Source organism: Squalius cephalus (assembly GCF_949319135.1).
Source record: "Squalius cephalus genome assembly, chromosome: 8".
Classification (NCBI taxonomy): domain Eukaryota; kingdom Metazoa; phylum Chordata; class Actinopteri; order Cypriniformes; family Leuciscidae; genus Squalius; species Squalius cephalus.
This window is the reverse complement of record NC_137129.1, coordinates 11324030-11342645: the sequence shown is the minus strand read 5'-3', so window position 1 is coordinate 11342645 and position 18616 is coordinate 11324030. Positions and strand designations below refer to the sequence as shown.

The 18616-nt window shown below is 39.3% G+C and overlaps 1 protein-coding gene across 1 annotated transcript in view; it reads right to left on the bottom strand.

Moving 5' to 3' along the window:
* Window positions 1-254: 254 nt before the first annotated feature.
* trit1 (tRNA isopentenyltransferase 1) overlaps window positions 255-18616 on the bottom strand; it is a 45276-nt gene continuing 26914 nt past the window's right edge. Inside the window, 5 exon segments of the mRNA XM_079878447.1 lie at window positions 255-531; window positions 623-740; window positions 1011-1120; window positions 11824-11901; window positions 15295-15407. Of these exon segments, the coding sequence (XP_079734573.1) occupies window positions 404-531; window positions 623-740; window positions 1011-1120; window positions 11824-11901; window positions 15295-15407 (547 nt within the window). The 3' untranslated portion in view covers window positions 255-403.

Here is an 18616-nt window from a genome sequence, read left to right as displayed (position 1 = left end):
GTTCAGTCCGAACAGCCAAAGAGGTTAGAACAGCTCACCGCAGTGTGGTTTAAAAGAGCACCAGTCGTGGTTAGATGTGGTTAAAAAGTGCACCACACAGACAAAACAGCAGCGGGGAAGACATCTGTCCAGTGCAAGTATCCAAATCCAGACATTAGCCGTAACCCCTGGTCTGTGGCAGATGGGAAAAACCATCAATCCATGTGTCTAAACATCACAGACCCTGAAGTGTGTCCTGCTACTCCACAGGGAAAGTTGAGGTATCACTGCAGCTCACAGCAAACCAATGAATCTGAAAGCACATTCTTATATTGATCTGAAAAATACATTACAAGCCCTTCATTTCTTTGGTCCATCTGTGAGCTTGACCCCAATAAGCCCCATCAGAGCCGTGAGGTGAGTGCTATAGTACAGGTACCTGCCTGTCAATGACATTTTTATGTTCGGTAGGGTTTGTGTCCTGATCTGAGGCTTGCTCAGCTTTTCTCCTCTTGCGGACTTGATAAAGATGGTTTTTGGACTTCTGGTGTGCTGGAGGTCAGGACAGTTTAAATATTAACATCAATAGTCTTGTTGTAAGATGTTTGAGAATGCACTGGTTTTCAAGTTTGCAGAAACTTACCCGTCCATTCCAAGTCACCGATGATCACCTTTTCGCACAGATCGCACATGTGATGACTCCGTTTGTTGCGAGACTCCACACCCTCAGCTCTGATTGGCTGTGTGGATGGCTGCTCTCCCTGGAATGGTTTCAAAAGTAGATATGTGTGGGGATTAGTAATTGGCCTAAACAAATATTTAGAAATGATGATACCTACTGTAGTAACCTAATGATAACTAAAAAAATAAAGATGAAAAAATAAACACCTCCAAAAATCACTGACAGGAAACTAGCAACACAAACGATTATGCAGAACCTCCACGGCTAGGTTCACAAGACAAATCATGATCAGAGGGGTGTAAAAGGAGACATTATTTGTAAACTAAACAAGAAAGGAAACAAGTCCAACCTTTTGGAGGCAGTCCAGGATCTCTAGAGCAGGAGTAAGTACAGTAGTCTCCCAATTGGTAACATCTGTCACATCCAGACCGTAAACAGGAGGCACATTGCTAGAAGGTCCTGAAGATTTTGAAGATAAATTGACAAAAGATGACACTGATGAAATGTATTTTGATTAAACTTGCAGAATAATTATGGTGCAATGTAATGGTGTGAACACAGTGAACTCAGTTAATGTTACACCTTAGGCTAATGATTAAATTACTTTCCTCAACTTTCAGCTCGAGTCCATTGGGAAAAACAATGACCACGATTTGCTACTTGCTAATTAGGTATCGGCTCATTATAGAGAGCATATGATTGCGCAAAACATCTGTTCAGTGCAACATACTGATCTATATTTTTGGTCCATTTTCCAGGAAGAGAAAGACTAAATTTTATCTAAGTTTATCTAAGTGAATTTAGTCAATGTATCCTTTAAGATGAAACAGATGTAGTGAAAGATCTTTTCTTCTGTATTGTGACGCATCCGAATATAACGAATGATCAAACAAAGGGGGTCTTGGTTCTATCCAGTTGTTTGAATTTTGAGAGGTGGGCATTGCACTCAAAAGTAAATGAGAACTTGCAGTCGATGGACTAAAAGTTCAATTTCATTTAACAATTTTCAATTAAACAATTAACGATTAAAAATGTCAAGGACAAGAGTGTAGAACGGATGGAGTACTCAGTATGGAGTGAAGCGGGGAGTGCCTGCAGCAGCCTGAATCTGCTGAATCACTGCTGCTCGATAATCTCCAACTGCATTCTGACACTGTCAGCAGAGACGACCTCATTCTGCCTCCCTCAATGCTATTGATCCATGCACAATACAGCAGACATGCACAGATAATGAGAAGCCCATACGTTAAACACATGCAGAGTAAAGAAATAAAGAAATAAATAAAAACACACACACACACTCACACACACTCACACACTCACACACTCACACACTCACACACTCACACACACACACACACACACACACACACACACACACACACAGACTGCAGTAAAGATTAGGGTGTTCTGGTCACAAAAAAAGGATTTAAATGGTATATTATTCTGGTCCCCAGGTATTATTATAGTACATTTCTTCTCATGATCTGAGGCATCATTCATGTCTACAGAGGAAACGGTGTGGGACAAGTTAGGTCAATATAGGGTTGTGGCCTGTTCAAATAACCCAACCTAATGCTTGGCTTAGTGAGAAACACTGTGTTTAGAACTTGTTAAAAAACACTGAACAGGCTTTCTGAAACTTACTTTACTTCACACATGCCTTTGAGATGAAAAAACACATGCCTTTGAGATAAGTCATACATTGCAAGTGGTAAAAATCACACTTGGCTGCCTGGAACACAGAGACACTCTAATTTTAAAAATCTGTCTTCCAGCAATGAACAACTCATCTATGTCTTACAATGAGAGGCCATGACCTGCTGTCATGCTTTACTCAAATCCTCCCACCTCCCTTATTAAACACAATAGACACATTATCTACATCAATTATAGGTTAAACAGCTTAAAACAGGAATAGAAATGATATAGGAAAGTATAAAAAAAGTTTCATTAGCGACATCTCTTTTCTCTGATCTTGGCTGTCTGGTGCTGCTCTAAACTGAAGGATATCACACACAACTGTGACCATATCATTTTAAGCCAGTATTTAAAAAAAATTCAATCTGTTTGGATTAATACTGAAAATCAATAATATGACATTTCAATGTGCAGTACAGTTGTGGCGCCATTTTAAAAAAAAAAAAAGAAAGCAGCTTACTACCACGGTATAAGTAAAAAAAAAAAATGGTATTATCATGGTAAAGTGGGTATTACCATGGTGCATTGCAGTTTAAAAAATTTAAAATACAAAAAAATAAATATACATTATTTTAATTTTTTTTAAACTGCAATGCACCATGGTAATACCCATTTTACCATGATAATACCATGTTTTTTTACCCTACAAATCATTGAATTCAGGTGTTCCAATCACTTCCATGGCCACAGTTGGATATAATCAAGCACTTAGGCATACATACTGCTTCTAAAAAAACATTTATGAAAGAATGGGTCACTCTAAGGAGCTCAGTGAATTCAAGCGTGGTACCGTGATACGTTGCCACCAGTGCAATAAGTCCATTCGTGAAATTTCCTCACTACTAAATATTCCACGGTCAACTATTAGTGTTATTATAACAAAGTGGAAGCAATTGGGAACAACAGCAACTCAGCTGTCAGAGCATGCTGAGGCGCACAGTGAGCAGAAGTCACCAACTTTCTGCAGAGTCAATAGCTATAGACCTCCAAACTTCGTGTGGCCTTCAGAATCAGATTAGCTCAATAACAGTGCATAGAGAGCTTCATGGAATGGGTTTCCATGGCCGAGCAGCTGCATTCAAGCCTTACATCACCAAGTGCAATGTAAAGCGTCAGATGCACTGGAGTAAAGCACGCCACCACTGGACTCTAGAGAAGTGGAGACGTGTTCTCTGGAGTGACAAATCACACTTCTCTGTCTGGCAAACCGATGGACGAGTCTGGGTTTGGTGGTTGACAGGAGAACGGTACTTGCCTGACTGCATTGTGCCAAGTGTAAAGTTTGGTAGAGGGGGGATTATGGTGTGGAGTTGGGCGTGGTCCTTTAGTTCCAGTGAAATTAACTCTTAATGCTTCAGCATACCAAGACATTTTGGACAATTTCATGCCCCCAACTTTGTGGGAACAGTTTGGGGATGGCCCCTTCCTTTTCCAACATGACTGCGCACCAGTGCACAAAGCAAGGTCCATAAAGATATGGATGAGCGAGTTTGGTGTGGAGGAACTTGACTGGCCTGCACAGAACACCTTTGGGATGAGTTAGAGCGGAGACTGCACGTCCAACATCAGTGCCTGACCTCACAAATGCGCTTCTGAGAATGGTCAAAAATTCCCATAAACACACTCCTAAACCTTGTGTAAAGCCTTCCCAGAAGAGTTGAAGCTGTTATAGCTGCAAAGGGTGGGCCAACTCCATATTAAACCCTATGGATTAAGAATGGGATGTCATTAAAGTTCATGTGCATGTAAAGGCAGACGTATATTAGTTAATAGTATTCTTTATACTCAAAGATATTTCTACAGCATTGGTTAATTCTAATGTTTATTTCAACAACTACAAATACATAATTAAAACCAAAAAGTAATTACTGCTGCATTACTCCAGCAAACAAGTAAACAGTGGTGCATCTCTAGTCTTTTAATTTGAGAAAATGACTTGACTCGATGCAATTTGATTTGATCCAAGGCCCTGTAATTGGTTTTAAGGTATTAATATGCATTTTTGTCAATCCATTCACAAGTGGACAGCGCTAAATACACGTGTAAACGAGGGCTTTAACGTTTTGAGCTTGTCCACTTTCGACCACTTCCAGAGGTAATCAAAAACGCATTTGACCGGATTGCTTTTGTAGCGCAAACATTCATGTGATCTAACGCATTCGAACAACCACAAAAAAACACCTACAGACCTAATAATAATAATAATACATTATATTTATAGACGCTTTTCTGAGCACTCAAGGTCACCTCACAAAACATAATAAAACAGTACAGCAATAAATTAATACAATTTAACAACTATAATTACAGTGCATAAAATCAAGGTATATAACTAGAACAAAGATTAAGAAAGCAATATGTAAACTATGTGAAGCGTGCTAGCCAGATGAGATTTAAACTTTGTAGGCTAAAGACCCAAGTTTAATTTGAAGAAGAAAAATGTACCAAGCACAATGTTCTCTCACCATTTCTAATTTCTAACACACACTCACAGCTTTCGGCGTGTTTTTGCTGCTATTAGAGTAGAAACGAAAGCTGCTGCTCTCTGTGTGTTTTCCCGTCATTTCTGGTCGTGTTCATATGTAAATTGTGCAAGCTTATTTCGTCCATTAGATCGAAAGATCTGAAAAAGCCCCATAGATTTACCCACCCATAGACCCTCCCCCTCAAAGAAAACAGGACAGAAGTAGCTGAAAATGAATAAAAGACACCAGGTGTAAACGGGAATGTTTCTCCATCTACTTGTGATTTGAACGACCAAAATGCATCTTAATACCAGGTGTAAACAGGCCACAAGAAAGCTAACTGGGGTCAGTGAAGTGTCACTATGATCAGTTGCAGTGTTTGGGCTCATGGAGGCATAATTAAATCATAATGTAGACATAAGCAGTCAAGATTTTCCTGCTGTGATAACCAGATTCGAAGAGGCGTCTTTCTGGCAAGATATTTTTCAAACAGCCTCTATTTTCAAACACTGTCTAGTTGAACTATCAAACTACTTTGAAATGGCTTGGCATCCTATACTTACAAATGTTTGTTTTTCTTTATGTTAGTAAAACTGACAAACACGAACTGAATATGCAAGAGCCTGTTTATTATTTATAATTGCTGAATTGCACAATGGTAGCCTGGGAAAACCCAGACAACTTCCGGCAAATTTAGATTTGCTCTGCAAGTAGTCTGGCAAAGAGCTCATTCAAGCCCATTTCCAAGCCGTCGAAATCGCGGCACCAATCAGAAACGTTGAGGCGGGCTTTACACGATGACGATCGCTCTGACTGGTTTTAGGTCTATCCAATTGCGCCCAGAGGCATTTGAGCGACGTCCGTTGGTGAAGCGCAACAACTTTTCAATGCATTATTATATTCAAATTGCAAACACATGAGGACAGTCTCCATGAAAGACCCACTGGCAGATGAACGTGCTACTACATTTCTCTCAGAAACGGTAGGAAATTAAATTAGATTTAATAGAGGATTTTAACTGTGACAAGATGATTGACAGGGCAGTTTACGTGACAGGATGCACGCGACAGATCCGTCTGATAAAGATGACGAAGTAGTATGTCCCAAAGCTTGCCTACTTTTTTGCTACACATTCAAAAGTAAATACCTTTTCTTCACAAAAAGAGTACATACTTTTATGGCGTAGTTTAACTTAGGCGAATTGGGATAGGACGCAGCATATGGCTTTACACGATGACGATCGCTCTGATTGGTTTTTAGGAGTTTTAGGTCTATCCAATTGCGCCTGGAGGCATTTGAGCAACGTCCGTTGGTGATGCCCCTTTGGAAATGAGTAATTAAAGAAGCTTTGCCAGACCATAACTCAGTTACTACTGAGAATGGTCTGGTTTTAACCAGGCTAGCACAATGGTGCACTGCTGACAAAAACTATTTGAGCTTTTTGTGATAAAGAAGAAACCTGACAAATTCAATAAACAATTTTTTTTTTTTAAACTGCCACCTATAATTGCTAGTACAATTTTTGATGTGTGAAGCCCTCTTTTTTAAAAGTAACAGAATTTAGAGGAGCCAACACTTCACAAGGACACTGCTGACAATATCACCAACCCTCACACCTGTTTGCCTGAGGCAAATGTTACGCAAGTCCAGAACTGTCACAAAGAGAATGTCCTTAAACACTTCTTTAAAACAAGAAAAAATCTATTAGTAAAAAAGACTATGCAAAAAACTTAATTTGCATAAAATGCAAAGTACATTACCACTGAACATTGTTTATAACCGTAGTTAAATGTTTATCACTGAAAATCAAATTCTTTGTCAAACAGTTACTCCACGACTGGCAAAAAGGAACAGACCGTTCTTAATTTAACCCTTGGCTAACCACTGGAATGCCTCCAAATGCAGTCTAGTTCCTTATCTAGATGACACCAATAAGTATTACATAATCCAGAAAAACAACAACAGCATCTTAAAGATATAGATACAGAATATTAAACACACTAATAGGCAAGCATTTAAAAACCTGAATGGTTATCAAATAGTAAAATGTTTCATTACAAAAACAAAAACAAAATAATAATAATAATAATAATAATAAGAAGAAGAAGAAGAAGAAGAAGAAGAAGAAGAAGAAGAAGAAGAAGAAGAAGAAGAAGAAGAAGAAGAAGAAGAAGAAGAAGAAGAAGAAGAAGAAGAAGAAGAAGAAGAAGAAGAAGAAGAAGAAGAAGAAGAAGAAGAAGAAGAAGAAGAAGAAGAAGAAGAATATTGAATTATTGAAATTAATACATAAATAGTACATTCATTCAATTTCATTTTTTTGTTTGTTTCTAACAAAACCTTTTCATCAAAAAGTAAAATTGAGTTTCAATGCTACCAAGACAAATCCAGGTTATAAATAAATATAAAGTTATAAACTAACCGTCACTTAATTTAATCATTAAAAGCATTTTATGATCATCTAGTGAGCATTATATTTAATGAAATGTATTACAATGATGATTTAAATAAATATAATTCAATATCAAATACCTGCTGTCAAATTTGATAAATTTATTGTTTAAAATTAGTATATGCACTATTAAATAGACACTGCCACTTTGCAACTAAATATTCATTTTGAAATTTAAAATCAAAATATAAAATCCATTAATTTATCACACTCAGCAAAGATATCTCATTATGTTAATAATGTCTTAGAAAGCTATGCATTAAATGAGATGCATACAGCTTTTGCATTGTTTTGCATTGGCACCAATTGCACAGGTGTTCCTGCACACAAGAGACCCAGCGTCCCACTTAGCTGATGTAAAGCATCTCTTTACCTCAAACTAAACCTTGTTGCATCTTGCTTGCCGTCGCTCCTAATCAAAGACCGTTCTGCAGTCTTTATGTCCGCTTTTGTGCTTATCAGAAAAGAACGGCAGCAGGTGGGCCTGCACAGAGACACCTGGCCTACCTGAGCCATGTGGGGAGTGGAGGGCTTTTTTTGTACCTCTCTCTGGGGTATAGAAATTAGAGGGAACGGGTCAATGATGGCCATCTGGGGGTAAACAGATGCTGAACGGAGGGCTTTCCCCCACCCAAAATTCAAATCTCAGTGAAATCTAAGTCAAGTAATCTTGACAGACCTGAATGCTGGAAAAGATGAGAGAACAAGGGTTTCTAACCACTGAGATCTCAAATGTCTGCCTAAATGAGGCGGTACCTCTGCAGCATGCCCACGGCAGACAGCTGTGCGGCTGCTGCCTTTTGAGATGTGAAAAGACCTCTCGCTGACCAACTGGCAGATCTTTTCTAGAGTCTCCAAAGACATGGGCATCAGGAAGCACACTGAGCAGTCACACCTGCTGCTCTTTGTGTGATAAGAGAGCCTAGGTCAAGAAAAGATGAAGGAGTGGATATGGATGTCGGCACAGGACACCAGCTGTAATGTTGGACAGCTGTAGGACTAATCATCAGACATCCAGCTGTAGGTTGTGAACACCAGGTCAACACCTCAACAGCTGTTTTTAAGTCCTTTTATACCTTAATTTAGTTTACATTTGCTTACGTGGCCATCTTCAGCTAAATCTTCCACCGTATGCCATTCACAAGCTCATCAACACATGTTCATGTATAATCAACCATGGACAAAGGTCCATATGCAAACGGATGGTATCCGTATTCTTGCGGGAATGCATTTAGGGAGTGTGGGGCGTGTCCCGAGGTGTGTGTGTAAGTGGACACTTTTCTATGTCGCACCTGTCGCGCATCCCACTCAGGTTTCCCCTATCGTTGACAAAAGGCAAGAGACTGTTACTTAGTGCTCACATTGCCTCCCTGAGCTGTCGACTGAACTGTTGTCACGGTTACCCCCCAAGCTACTCTCCCTAGGGAAGCGGAAACGGAGCTCGTGTTCACCCTAATCCCGAATTCAGCTGTCAACGGTAGGGTTCAAACCAGCACAGCTCAATAAGGTAGCAGACTGACTATTAGAGCTGGCTATTGGCTGCAAATTAATTGATTTTAATAAGGGAGACACATCACAAGAACTTTTCTTCCAAACAATTTTTGACTGCTCTGAAGGTGATGCTCCCTTCACAGCTGTCAGCTTGGGGCAACAATATCAATATACCGAACTGGCTTATTTATATCAGCTCAGAGTTTTACAAACAAACCCACTGATTGAAAAAGGAAAGAGGAGATGTTGATCGCCCCATAGAGGCCAGGAGGACAATGAACGCAAGTTTGCCCTCAATGAACCCACAGTCCTTATCCTCAAGAGGCCTCACCATAAACTCCAACCTCCTGCCACCTTCTGAATTCCTATCAGTACTCTAATGCCTGCAGGATTAGACCGGTCAGCTGAGGGCCCCATGAGGCACTAGGATGCGTGGGGTGTGGAGGGAGGGATCAGTTAGGCTACTGACAGGCAGCCACGGGACCTTAACCAGACCAAAATCAGGTCAGAGTCCAGCAAAGGGTGGGAGAGAGGTGAGGATGGATGCAAGGGGTTTAGTTGTGATGACTTGAGACCCACTGGCCTGATGAACCTGAAGTAAGGCAACAAGAGGTGACCCAAGAGTTTAAATGCTTCTTAGAAACCATTAGTGTAGTACTCAAGTTTGTCTCAAGTCCTAGTCTAAGACCATAATTTCAGGAGCATTCGAACTAATGAACATTAGGACTCCAATGAGCTGGTCTCTACTAGTCAAAGATAATATATGGTCTTGGGCTTGGACTTGAGTACTGGCTAACAGAGCTGTTGAAAATGTAGAGAGAGAAATCTAGCCTGCTACTTATCTAATTATTTTCTTAAATAATTAGGATGGCAAAAGGCTTGGTATACCACATGGACAGAGCTGAAACTTGCCACGCTGCAGGACTGATCACTGATCAAAGCACCAGGAACCATCTGGTGAAGAAAAATACTTTATAAGAACATGACCAAAAGGCTCCTTCTTGCAGAACTCAGGAGAAGATTCTTCAGTAACTAAAATCAGGACAAAAAGACCATAGAGGAAGGCCACATTCACAGACATCTCACCTAATGCCAGCTGCCCTCATGTGTAGGGTTCAGCCGCAAATGGTGGGACACAAAACTACTCTTAATAAGGGCTAGCCACTGTCTCTGCCTAATCTCATTATGGCTAACAGGATTGCTGGTAGTCTCCACAAGGATGGGGAGCAAGGGATAATCCAGGCCAGGATCTTCAGAAACAGGGGTCAGAATCCAAACGGAATGCCCAAATAATGTTGGGAAGAATGGTAGAGGCGGTGAAGGCCAAGGACTTCCAAGGTAAAGTGGAAATCAAAGGTAAATCCAAGACATTAGTTTGGTCAGTGTTGAGGTGCTTACAGGAAGTAGAACAGGAAAGAGGAGTGGAAGACATGAAGATGATGCATGTGACAAGTGGAAAAAAAAAAAACATGCATGTAAAGTTGAAAAAAGCATGTTCCAATGAACATCATTCCAAACCCATATGACTTCCATGGAAATAATTTTTCTTTCCAAAAAATGTTTTAAAGAATATCCTGGCCACTCTTTTCAACAAAATGAAAAAATATTTAAATTATTTTGAAGACATTTGATAGAGCTTTGCATGAAGACCAGACCAAAATGTAAATTGTATTTCCAAGCTAGCTCTACTTGCGGTGTTCACGAAAGTACGTTAGAGAAGTAGCAACGTCTGATTTGTGAACCAATTATTCCAAATGGTATGAACGATTTGTTCACAAATTGGACTGTGAAAGTTTAAATCATGCATGCGAACATGTTGGGTGACAAAATTATTTCATTAAGGATTATTTATGGATGAATTATTCTTTTAAAGCTTGTACACACAGGATATGATTGCACTTTATCAGTGCTGTTTTTTTGGGGGGGCTTTTTTTACATTTTGGGTCTGGGCCTATGCATTAGACAGACCGCTGCATCACATATCACTTCATAAGCATAAAGTTCAAATTAGTTAAACTTTAAACACTTCTTGAGACCCTCTGCGTTCTGTTTTTGTCCCACTCCTTGTAGCTGTTCTGTACTCAAGATACACATCCTGTGTGAACGCTCCCTGTGCCACGCACATGCACACATTCCTTTGAACTTTATAACTTTTATTATGCAACAAACTAACAATATTTCACTTCTACACTCTCCATTGTTATGAAGTGTCCTTTACCTCCTTTCTCTTAATAAACTTCACACCCTGATGTCACCAGCACAAACATACACACACAGCTGTTTAACCAGTGAAGTGCTTGCTGATTCGGCTGTTGTCTGTTAGGAAGTAAAAGTACAAACTGTTCAGACTGACCGTGTCTTGAAACACCCAAACTTTACGAGCATTTGATCTTTTATCAACCCAAGGCCAGTAAATACTGAACCCTGAGCCTTGGAATTTTGAGGCTGTCTGTGAGGGAGGGGTAGCCTTCAAACACACATAGTATTTCTCCATGATTGTTTGTGTGTTTAATGGTCTGTGTGAAGTCCATTTCGTTAAAACCAGCTGTGATTACCTGACCATTAGACCATACTGTAAGAAAACGAAAAAGAGACACACAGCTACAGTAACCTCTGGGGGCGACCAAAATTCAACAGCCAATATACAACAGACAAGCCACGAGTGAAGCCAATATTTAATGTCCAGCAATGAATTCAGAATTGAGATGAGTGAACTGAACTCTAATGGTGGATACACTTCCCTTGTGATCCAAATTGAAGTCAGTGGCTGCAATGCACTCTGAACTTACACAGCTGCAGTGTTGCGGAGCATCTAGCAGCAGAGACTGTACCTCACAGACAATTAAACCCTCAAACAAGAGACAGGATGGAAAGGGGAGGACGACAAACTTACGTTAAAGGGAAACTTTTCATGCAATGTCGCTTTGAATTTATTACAGGGAAAATATGGCTAGAACAATCTGTGGTTTGGTGTCTTATGGGCATCAAATAAGCTGCCTTCTGAATTTGAACCATGCACAACACCAAGGAAAGAGTGTGTATTCAGCGAGACTTACTCTTGAGGAATCGGTTGCGGACCCATTTGTTCTGTTTTCGAGCATAGCGGCGAGTCGCTTGCTTGAGAGACTCGACCCCTGTGTGAGAAAGAAATTACAAGATCAATATATGACGGCCACACCAAGTACTGTGTTAGATGTTTGTGGGAGACAACACGTAAAAAATAAAAATAAAAAGTAATGCGCAATAGGTTCCAACTCAATTTAAAGTGCTTAATAGCATAGAGGACAAGGAGAAGAGGAAGAGGCAGTTCCATTAAAAATCTCAGCCACCCCACCCCCTCTCAATTCACTTCCCCTTCAGTATATCCTCTTACCACTGGTGCCACAGCATATTGGGCTGTCTGTGTACTAAAGCAACACAATTTAGTCAAATGTATTTATTCTTTCGACAAATATTAGAATTTGAAATGTTATATTTAAAGGGATGGGTCACCCAATTTTTTTTATTCTGTGATCAACCTCATGTCATTCCAAACAATCAAGACTTTCCTACATCTTTGGAACAAAAATGAAAACATTTTTAATATTCGCTTATCCTTTTTGTTGAAGGTCCATGCAAACAAAAGTCTCATACATCAAAAAGCACAAAAAGTTGTCTTTCTGAAGACACACAATCACTTTGATGAACAGATTAACTTAGGATTTTATTTACATATAAACATTGATCAATGCACATCCATGGAGCACATCAAAAATGATAAAGGAAGCTCAAATGTGCTTGCTTGACACACCAGAAGCATATAGGTTTGTTTTCGGACATCAAGCAAACACAGTTAAGCTTCATATTTTACAATGCCTTTTTGTACTTTTTGATTCGTAAAAGATTTTTCTGGAACGGCATGAGTGTGACTAGATGACAATTTTTCTTTTTCAGTGAACTATCCCTTTAAAAATCTTGCACTGCTACTGCTTAGATAAATATATAAAAAAGTCATAAAACAAACAAACAAAAAAAAAGTAGAGAAATTGTTCTTATATATAAGATATATATAAGAACAATTTATCAACTTTTTTTGTCTAGTCAATGGAAAACGGAACATACACATACATATATACACATACATATACATACATATATATACACGTATATATATACGTACATATACATACACATATATATATATACACGTATATATACGTATATATACATATATACACACACATATACATTTTATATATATATATATATATATATATATATATATATATGTGTGTGTGTGTGTGTGTATGTGTGTGTGTATGTATATGTGTGTGTGTATGTATGTAAATTTTACAGTAACCCGTGGCACCAAAACCTCAGAACATATTGCATCATGAGCCCCTTGTGTGCTTGAAGTATGTGCAGTTGCTCTTTGCTTTCAGTTTGAAGCACACAGAACATGACCATACATACACTAACGTTCAACAGTTTAGGCTACTTAAGGGTGGGAGAGAGGTGAGGATGGATGCAAGGGGTTTAGTTGTGATGACTTGAGACCCACTGGCCTGATTAACCTGAAGTAAGGCAACAAGAGGTAAAAAAATTTATTTTGTGAAATATTACTAAAATTCTAAATAAGTTAACCATTTTGATTTTTTTTTTTCTCCTGTAATGGCAAGGCTGCATTTTGAGCAGCCATTACTCCAGGCTTTACTGCAACATGATCCTTCAGAAATCATTCTAATATTCTAAACATTTCTTATTATCATCAATGTTGAAAACATTTGTAATATTTTTGTGGAAAACGCAATTTTTTTTTCAGGATTCTCTGATGAATAGAAAGTTCAAAACAGCAACATTTATTTGAATTACAAATCTTTTGTAAAATTATAAATGCCTGTGACTTCTGATCGATTTAATGCCTCTTGATGAATAAAAATATTGAACAATAGTGTATATTTAAATTAAACTGCAGCTTTTTGCTCTTTATTAATCCAGTTGTTAAGCCTGACATCATGTGTCACCATTTACGAGTCCAAACAATCTATCAGAGCTGTGGTACTAAAAAAAAAGAAAAAAAAAAATCATGATTTTAAACTTTATCACCATATGGAAATCTCAGTTAGCCAGACAGTGATTCAACTTGAACCTGAATCGTTAAAATATTGGTATCCGGGACAGTGAACCCGGAGAATAGTGTACAACGTGACTTTAAAAAAAAAAACACTTTGTTTTTAAATTTGTGCTATAAATGCATAGTGTTGATAAATCTCAGTTGAAACAGTAGAAGCTTGGACCCTTGTCTGTTTGCTGTTGATTCATTTTCTATGTTGATTCAGTGTACATACTAACATTTGTGTATTCACCTCACTGGCAGTGGTATCCCCACAAAACTAGAATGCAATTCACAATCCATCATATAAACATGAGAGCTACACAAATCAATCAGAGAGCAGTATTATCATCTTCATGGCCAACTGAAAAGTCACTAATGCGGAGCACTATATAAGCGAAAAACACTCATGAACTCTCAGCAGACATGAGCAGTGTTATGAGTGCTGCAACTTTCATGCTTAGCACGCCAGTAATTGATTTTGACACCAATCCAACTGACTGTCGGAGAGGGAGAGGGAGAGAGAGAGAGAGAGAGAGAGAGAGAGGAGAAATTATGACCAAAAGCCTGACATCTTCCTCTCTACAGCTCCTCAGCAGCTGATGACAGACTGAGCGTTCACTCTTAAACGCTAAATGTTTCAGAGATCTGATCAGACACAAACACCAGAGCAATTCTCAAAACTCTGCTGAAAATTTAGAAGACAAATACCGGTTTGCTTTATAACAGGGCAGTCAATCGATTACCAGTTTTAACTGAATTAGATATGCTGGTTAATCAAATGAATCACATCTCCGTATGAGATGAGAAATGTTCACAAATGAATATATAACAAAGACTTTGTGACAAATGAATAAATCATTTAATAGACATTACATAAAGTGTCTTTCAAAGTCAATATGCTGTTGTCCCGTCCACAGCGACATAATTTGTAATGCATGAAGTAGACTTCCTGTCTGCACTTTTTAATTGTTGGTTTGTGTACACATGTCAGACACCTAATTAATCATTACCGCGACAAAAAGTAATTAATCACAAGCAATTAATCATAAACATGTACAATATACTTGTCTGAAGGTGGTAGTGATAATTTTGTATTACAATGAAAATGTATTTTAATCAGTGATGGACAAAGTGTTTTTGCTTCAAATGTGCCGAGTTTGTTCAAGGACTGGTTTGTTTGACTGTTTAAAAAAAAAACTGCCTGGAAAAGCATGAGAATGCTTTAAGAATGAATGTCTGAGATTGTTTGCGCTCTCTTTTGTGTGAAGTCAGAAACGGTTTCATAACTGTTCTCCCGCAGAAATATTTCAAGAACATCAACAATCTCACTCTATGTTCATTCCCAAGGCCTGAACTGACAGATGTTTAGTTTACAACAAAAGAATGAAGACATTAGAGCTCAAACAAAATTACAGGCTGAATGAATGCTTACCTTTCATTTTCAGTTTATCACGTTCTTCTTGACTGAGGTTCTCACTTGCTGTCAGGTACTCGTGAAACTCTTTAAAGCCAATAGACTGGAAAATGCCATGCTGATAGTCCTGACTGTAAACACAGAAGAGAAAAATGAATTACTTATGTATACCAAATTATTATACACGCACAAAAACTGAAGAACAGTACTAGATTTTTACGAAAGTAAATATCACTCATCTTTACCCATGAAAAATAGCACCACACTGCTGGAATGTTCTGGGTTGTTGCCAGGGTGTTGCTATGAGGTTGCCATAGATATTTACTGGTTGAAGCCAAAATTGCCAGTTTGACAACTATTATTGTGTGAAGTCAAATTTTATTTTCTGTTTTATTAGGGCAGCCCCTTAATAGTCGAATAAACGTTAGTCAACGAGAAGAGGCTTAGTCCACCAAAACTGTATTAGTCGGTTAGTCGCACAAAAAGAAAATTCACAAGAAGTGGCGTATCAGTGTTGCCAAGTCTGTGGTTTTCTTCACGCGGAATTGAGCTACTTTTACATTGTTGCCATGGGATGTTTTTTAGTTTGCGGGTTAAATAAGAGTAATACATCATTGGAAACTGTAAAGGCTCTACTTTGATTTGTGTGAACTCACAATAACAACAAAACGTTGCGCTTTTGTGAAATATAGAAAACAACAGGATGCACTTTATGCTGTCTTGGTTTCCCTGAACTGGAGTGCGTCACAAAAATTAACTGAACCTCAGTGTATAGGCTACTTGACTCACGGACATGAGAAATATATCTATAGTAATCTTGAAATGTCTACTTTAAAAACAAATACTCTCAGCTTATGTAATCCGTATGAAAGGTGCATTTCTCTCTAAAGGTGCTCCACTATACCACAGAGACGGCGAGCCAATAACGTCAACTTCGTCTTTGCTGTTGACACTGACTCAGAAAACCTTAGTTTAGTAAATAGTTGTAGTTGAGTAAAGTCTCCTTGCTATTATTTTCCAGACACATTCATAATCATTACTTTTGCTGGTGCTTTGCGGCAAGCTTGAGCGTTTTATTCAAAAAGCTATATAAATATACACTACTGTTCAAAAGTTTTGGACATTTTTTTACACAATTTTAAGAAGTCTCTTATGTTCACCAAGGCCACAAAAAAGAAAAGAAAAAGAAAAAAAACCCCAGTAAATTCTTACTATTATTCTTACTTCTTACTATTATTTTTCCTATAAAATGTAAGGGTTTCCTATAAAATGTTAGGCTTATAATGCCATTACAGCTCTGATACTTCAGGATTTCAATTCAGTCTGATTGCATTTAAGCATTCTACAGCATCAGATTTATCAAAATGATTGCCCTCTCTCATCTGTTGCGCTCTGTCTGGGTGACATTCAGTGAAGTCGGAAGTTCAACAGCAACCGGCTGTTACGGCAAGCTCTTTTGTGAAATATAAATGCTCTCGTAACATTTCACATATAAAATCATATCATATGAAGTGTTGCACTAGGAAAAGTAATCTGAGAGCACAAAAAATCTGTCAAAGCATCAACCTACTCACATTAAACTACATTATTATGACAATATTTAAAGAGTTGTGCTCCCATGTTTTTGCACAATTATTCAACAGCTCACTCTGTATCATTTTTAAAATGCATTTCATCATACAAATACACTTAAAGCAACTGTAAAGTGATGTCACTGATTAAACAACAATGACATCTGTTAATCTTTTTGTTATCAATGTTATTGATTAGCTGTGGCTGAATTTACAGAACAATATTCTAAATATAAGGTATTTTGGGTGAACTCAAGGGTGAAATCACATCCAATGTTTAATGGGACCCAATTTTAGATGGAAAAGCGGTCACTGGGTGCATCAGAACCCCAGCCCCTGGGGTAAAAATGAGTTGTCATACAGCTCAGAAAACAGAAAGAGAGATCAGCCGGTCACAGGGACACAGACAGTGCAGACGGGGCGAGGGGGAGGGGGTCTATTGACAGGACAGAGCGAGATAGACTGAGAGGGAATGGAAAGGAGAGACAGGCAGAGTCTGACCTTGCTGCCTAGTGACTGCTCCCCGTGTAAGGCGAGAGGGCTGGCGGAAGGGTGGCAGATGCAGACATAAAGAAGAGGAAAAGGGGGAGGAAGAGAGTAGGATGACGTGAGGAAACAGGAGAAAAGCGCTTGGGTGGCAAGTTTGCCAGCGAAGACGTCTAAGAGGGGAGGTGGGGTTCGATCGGCTGGACGGAGCGCTGGGCGGTCGGCCATCAATCGGCAGAAGCCACACCCAGAGCGGCCCAACCCTAGACACTGCTGTGTCATCAACATCCACACAGACACACCGCAGTGCAGTCCGTCCGCCAATATCCCTGCACAACAAAGCATGTGACAGCACTAACAATCAATAATTAATCACCTTATCAAACAAATATTGTTAGTGCATCCATAAACACAGGCTAAAGCACAGGACACTTGCATCATGGGCTTCGCTCTTGATCTGATTGCCGCAAGATTGGAAGATTGCCGTTTGATCTGATGTGCCGTAAATTCTCTAACAGGCACTGCACCATGCTTGTATTTGCAAAACTCACAGCTACAAAGCCAGGGTGTTAATGGTGGTTTCCGGGGCAATACAATGTGGTTGCTAGGGTGTTGAGTTGTTTTCAGGGCATTTCTATATGGTTGCTAGGGTCTTATGAGTAGTTGCCTGGCCATATCTATGTGAGGGTGTTATGAGTGGTTGCCAGGTTGTTTCTATGCAATTGTTAGGGTGTTATGAGTGGTTGACAGGGCGTTTCTATGTGATTTCTATGGTGTTGAGTGGTTGCCAGGGTGTTTCCTCATGGTTGCTAGAGTCTTATGAGTGGTTGCCTGGCCACTAGGGGTGTAACGGTACGTGTATTCGTACCGAACCGTTTCGGTACAGGGCTTTCGGTTCGGTGCACGTGTGTACCGAATGACTGCATGCAATATTTTGTGTGCGGAACATAGGTACATTTTCGTGTTTCTACACGAACATATTAAGTGGCGGAAGTCTCCGCGTTCAGCGCAAATCCCGCCCTGCAGCTGATTCTAATGTTTTACCAGTGTTTTATCCGTCGTCACTGTAACCTAAACCAATGAAATAGACTGCAGGGCGAAAAAAAGCTTTTCCGCTCCGTGTGCGCCGCCGCACTCTCCGTTTCGTGTGTGTGTGTGTGTGTGTGTGTGTGTGTCGGCCCGCTGCGCTCTCTGCTCAATGTTCGAGTCCGTGTTTGCGCTGCGCGTTCTGCTCTGTCGTTAACGGCCCAAACACTCAAAACAGGTGAAATTTCTCAGTAGTA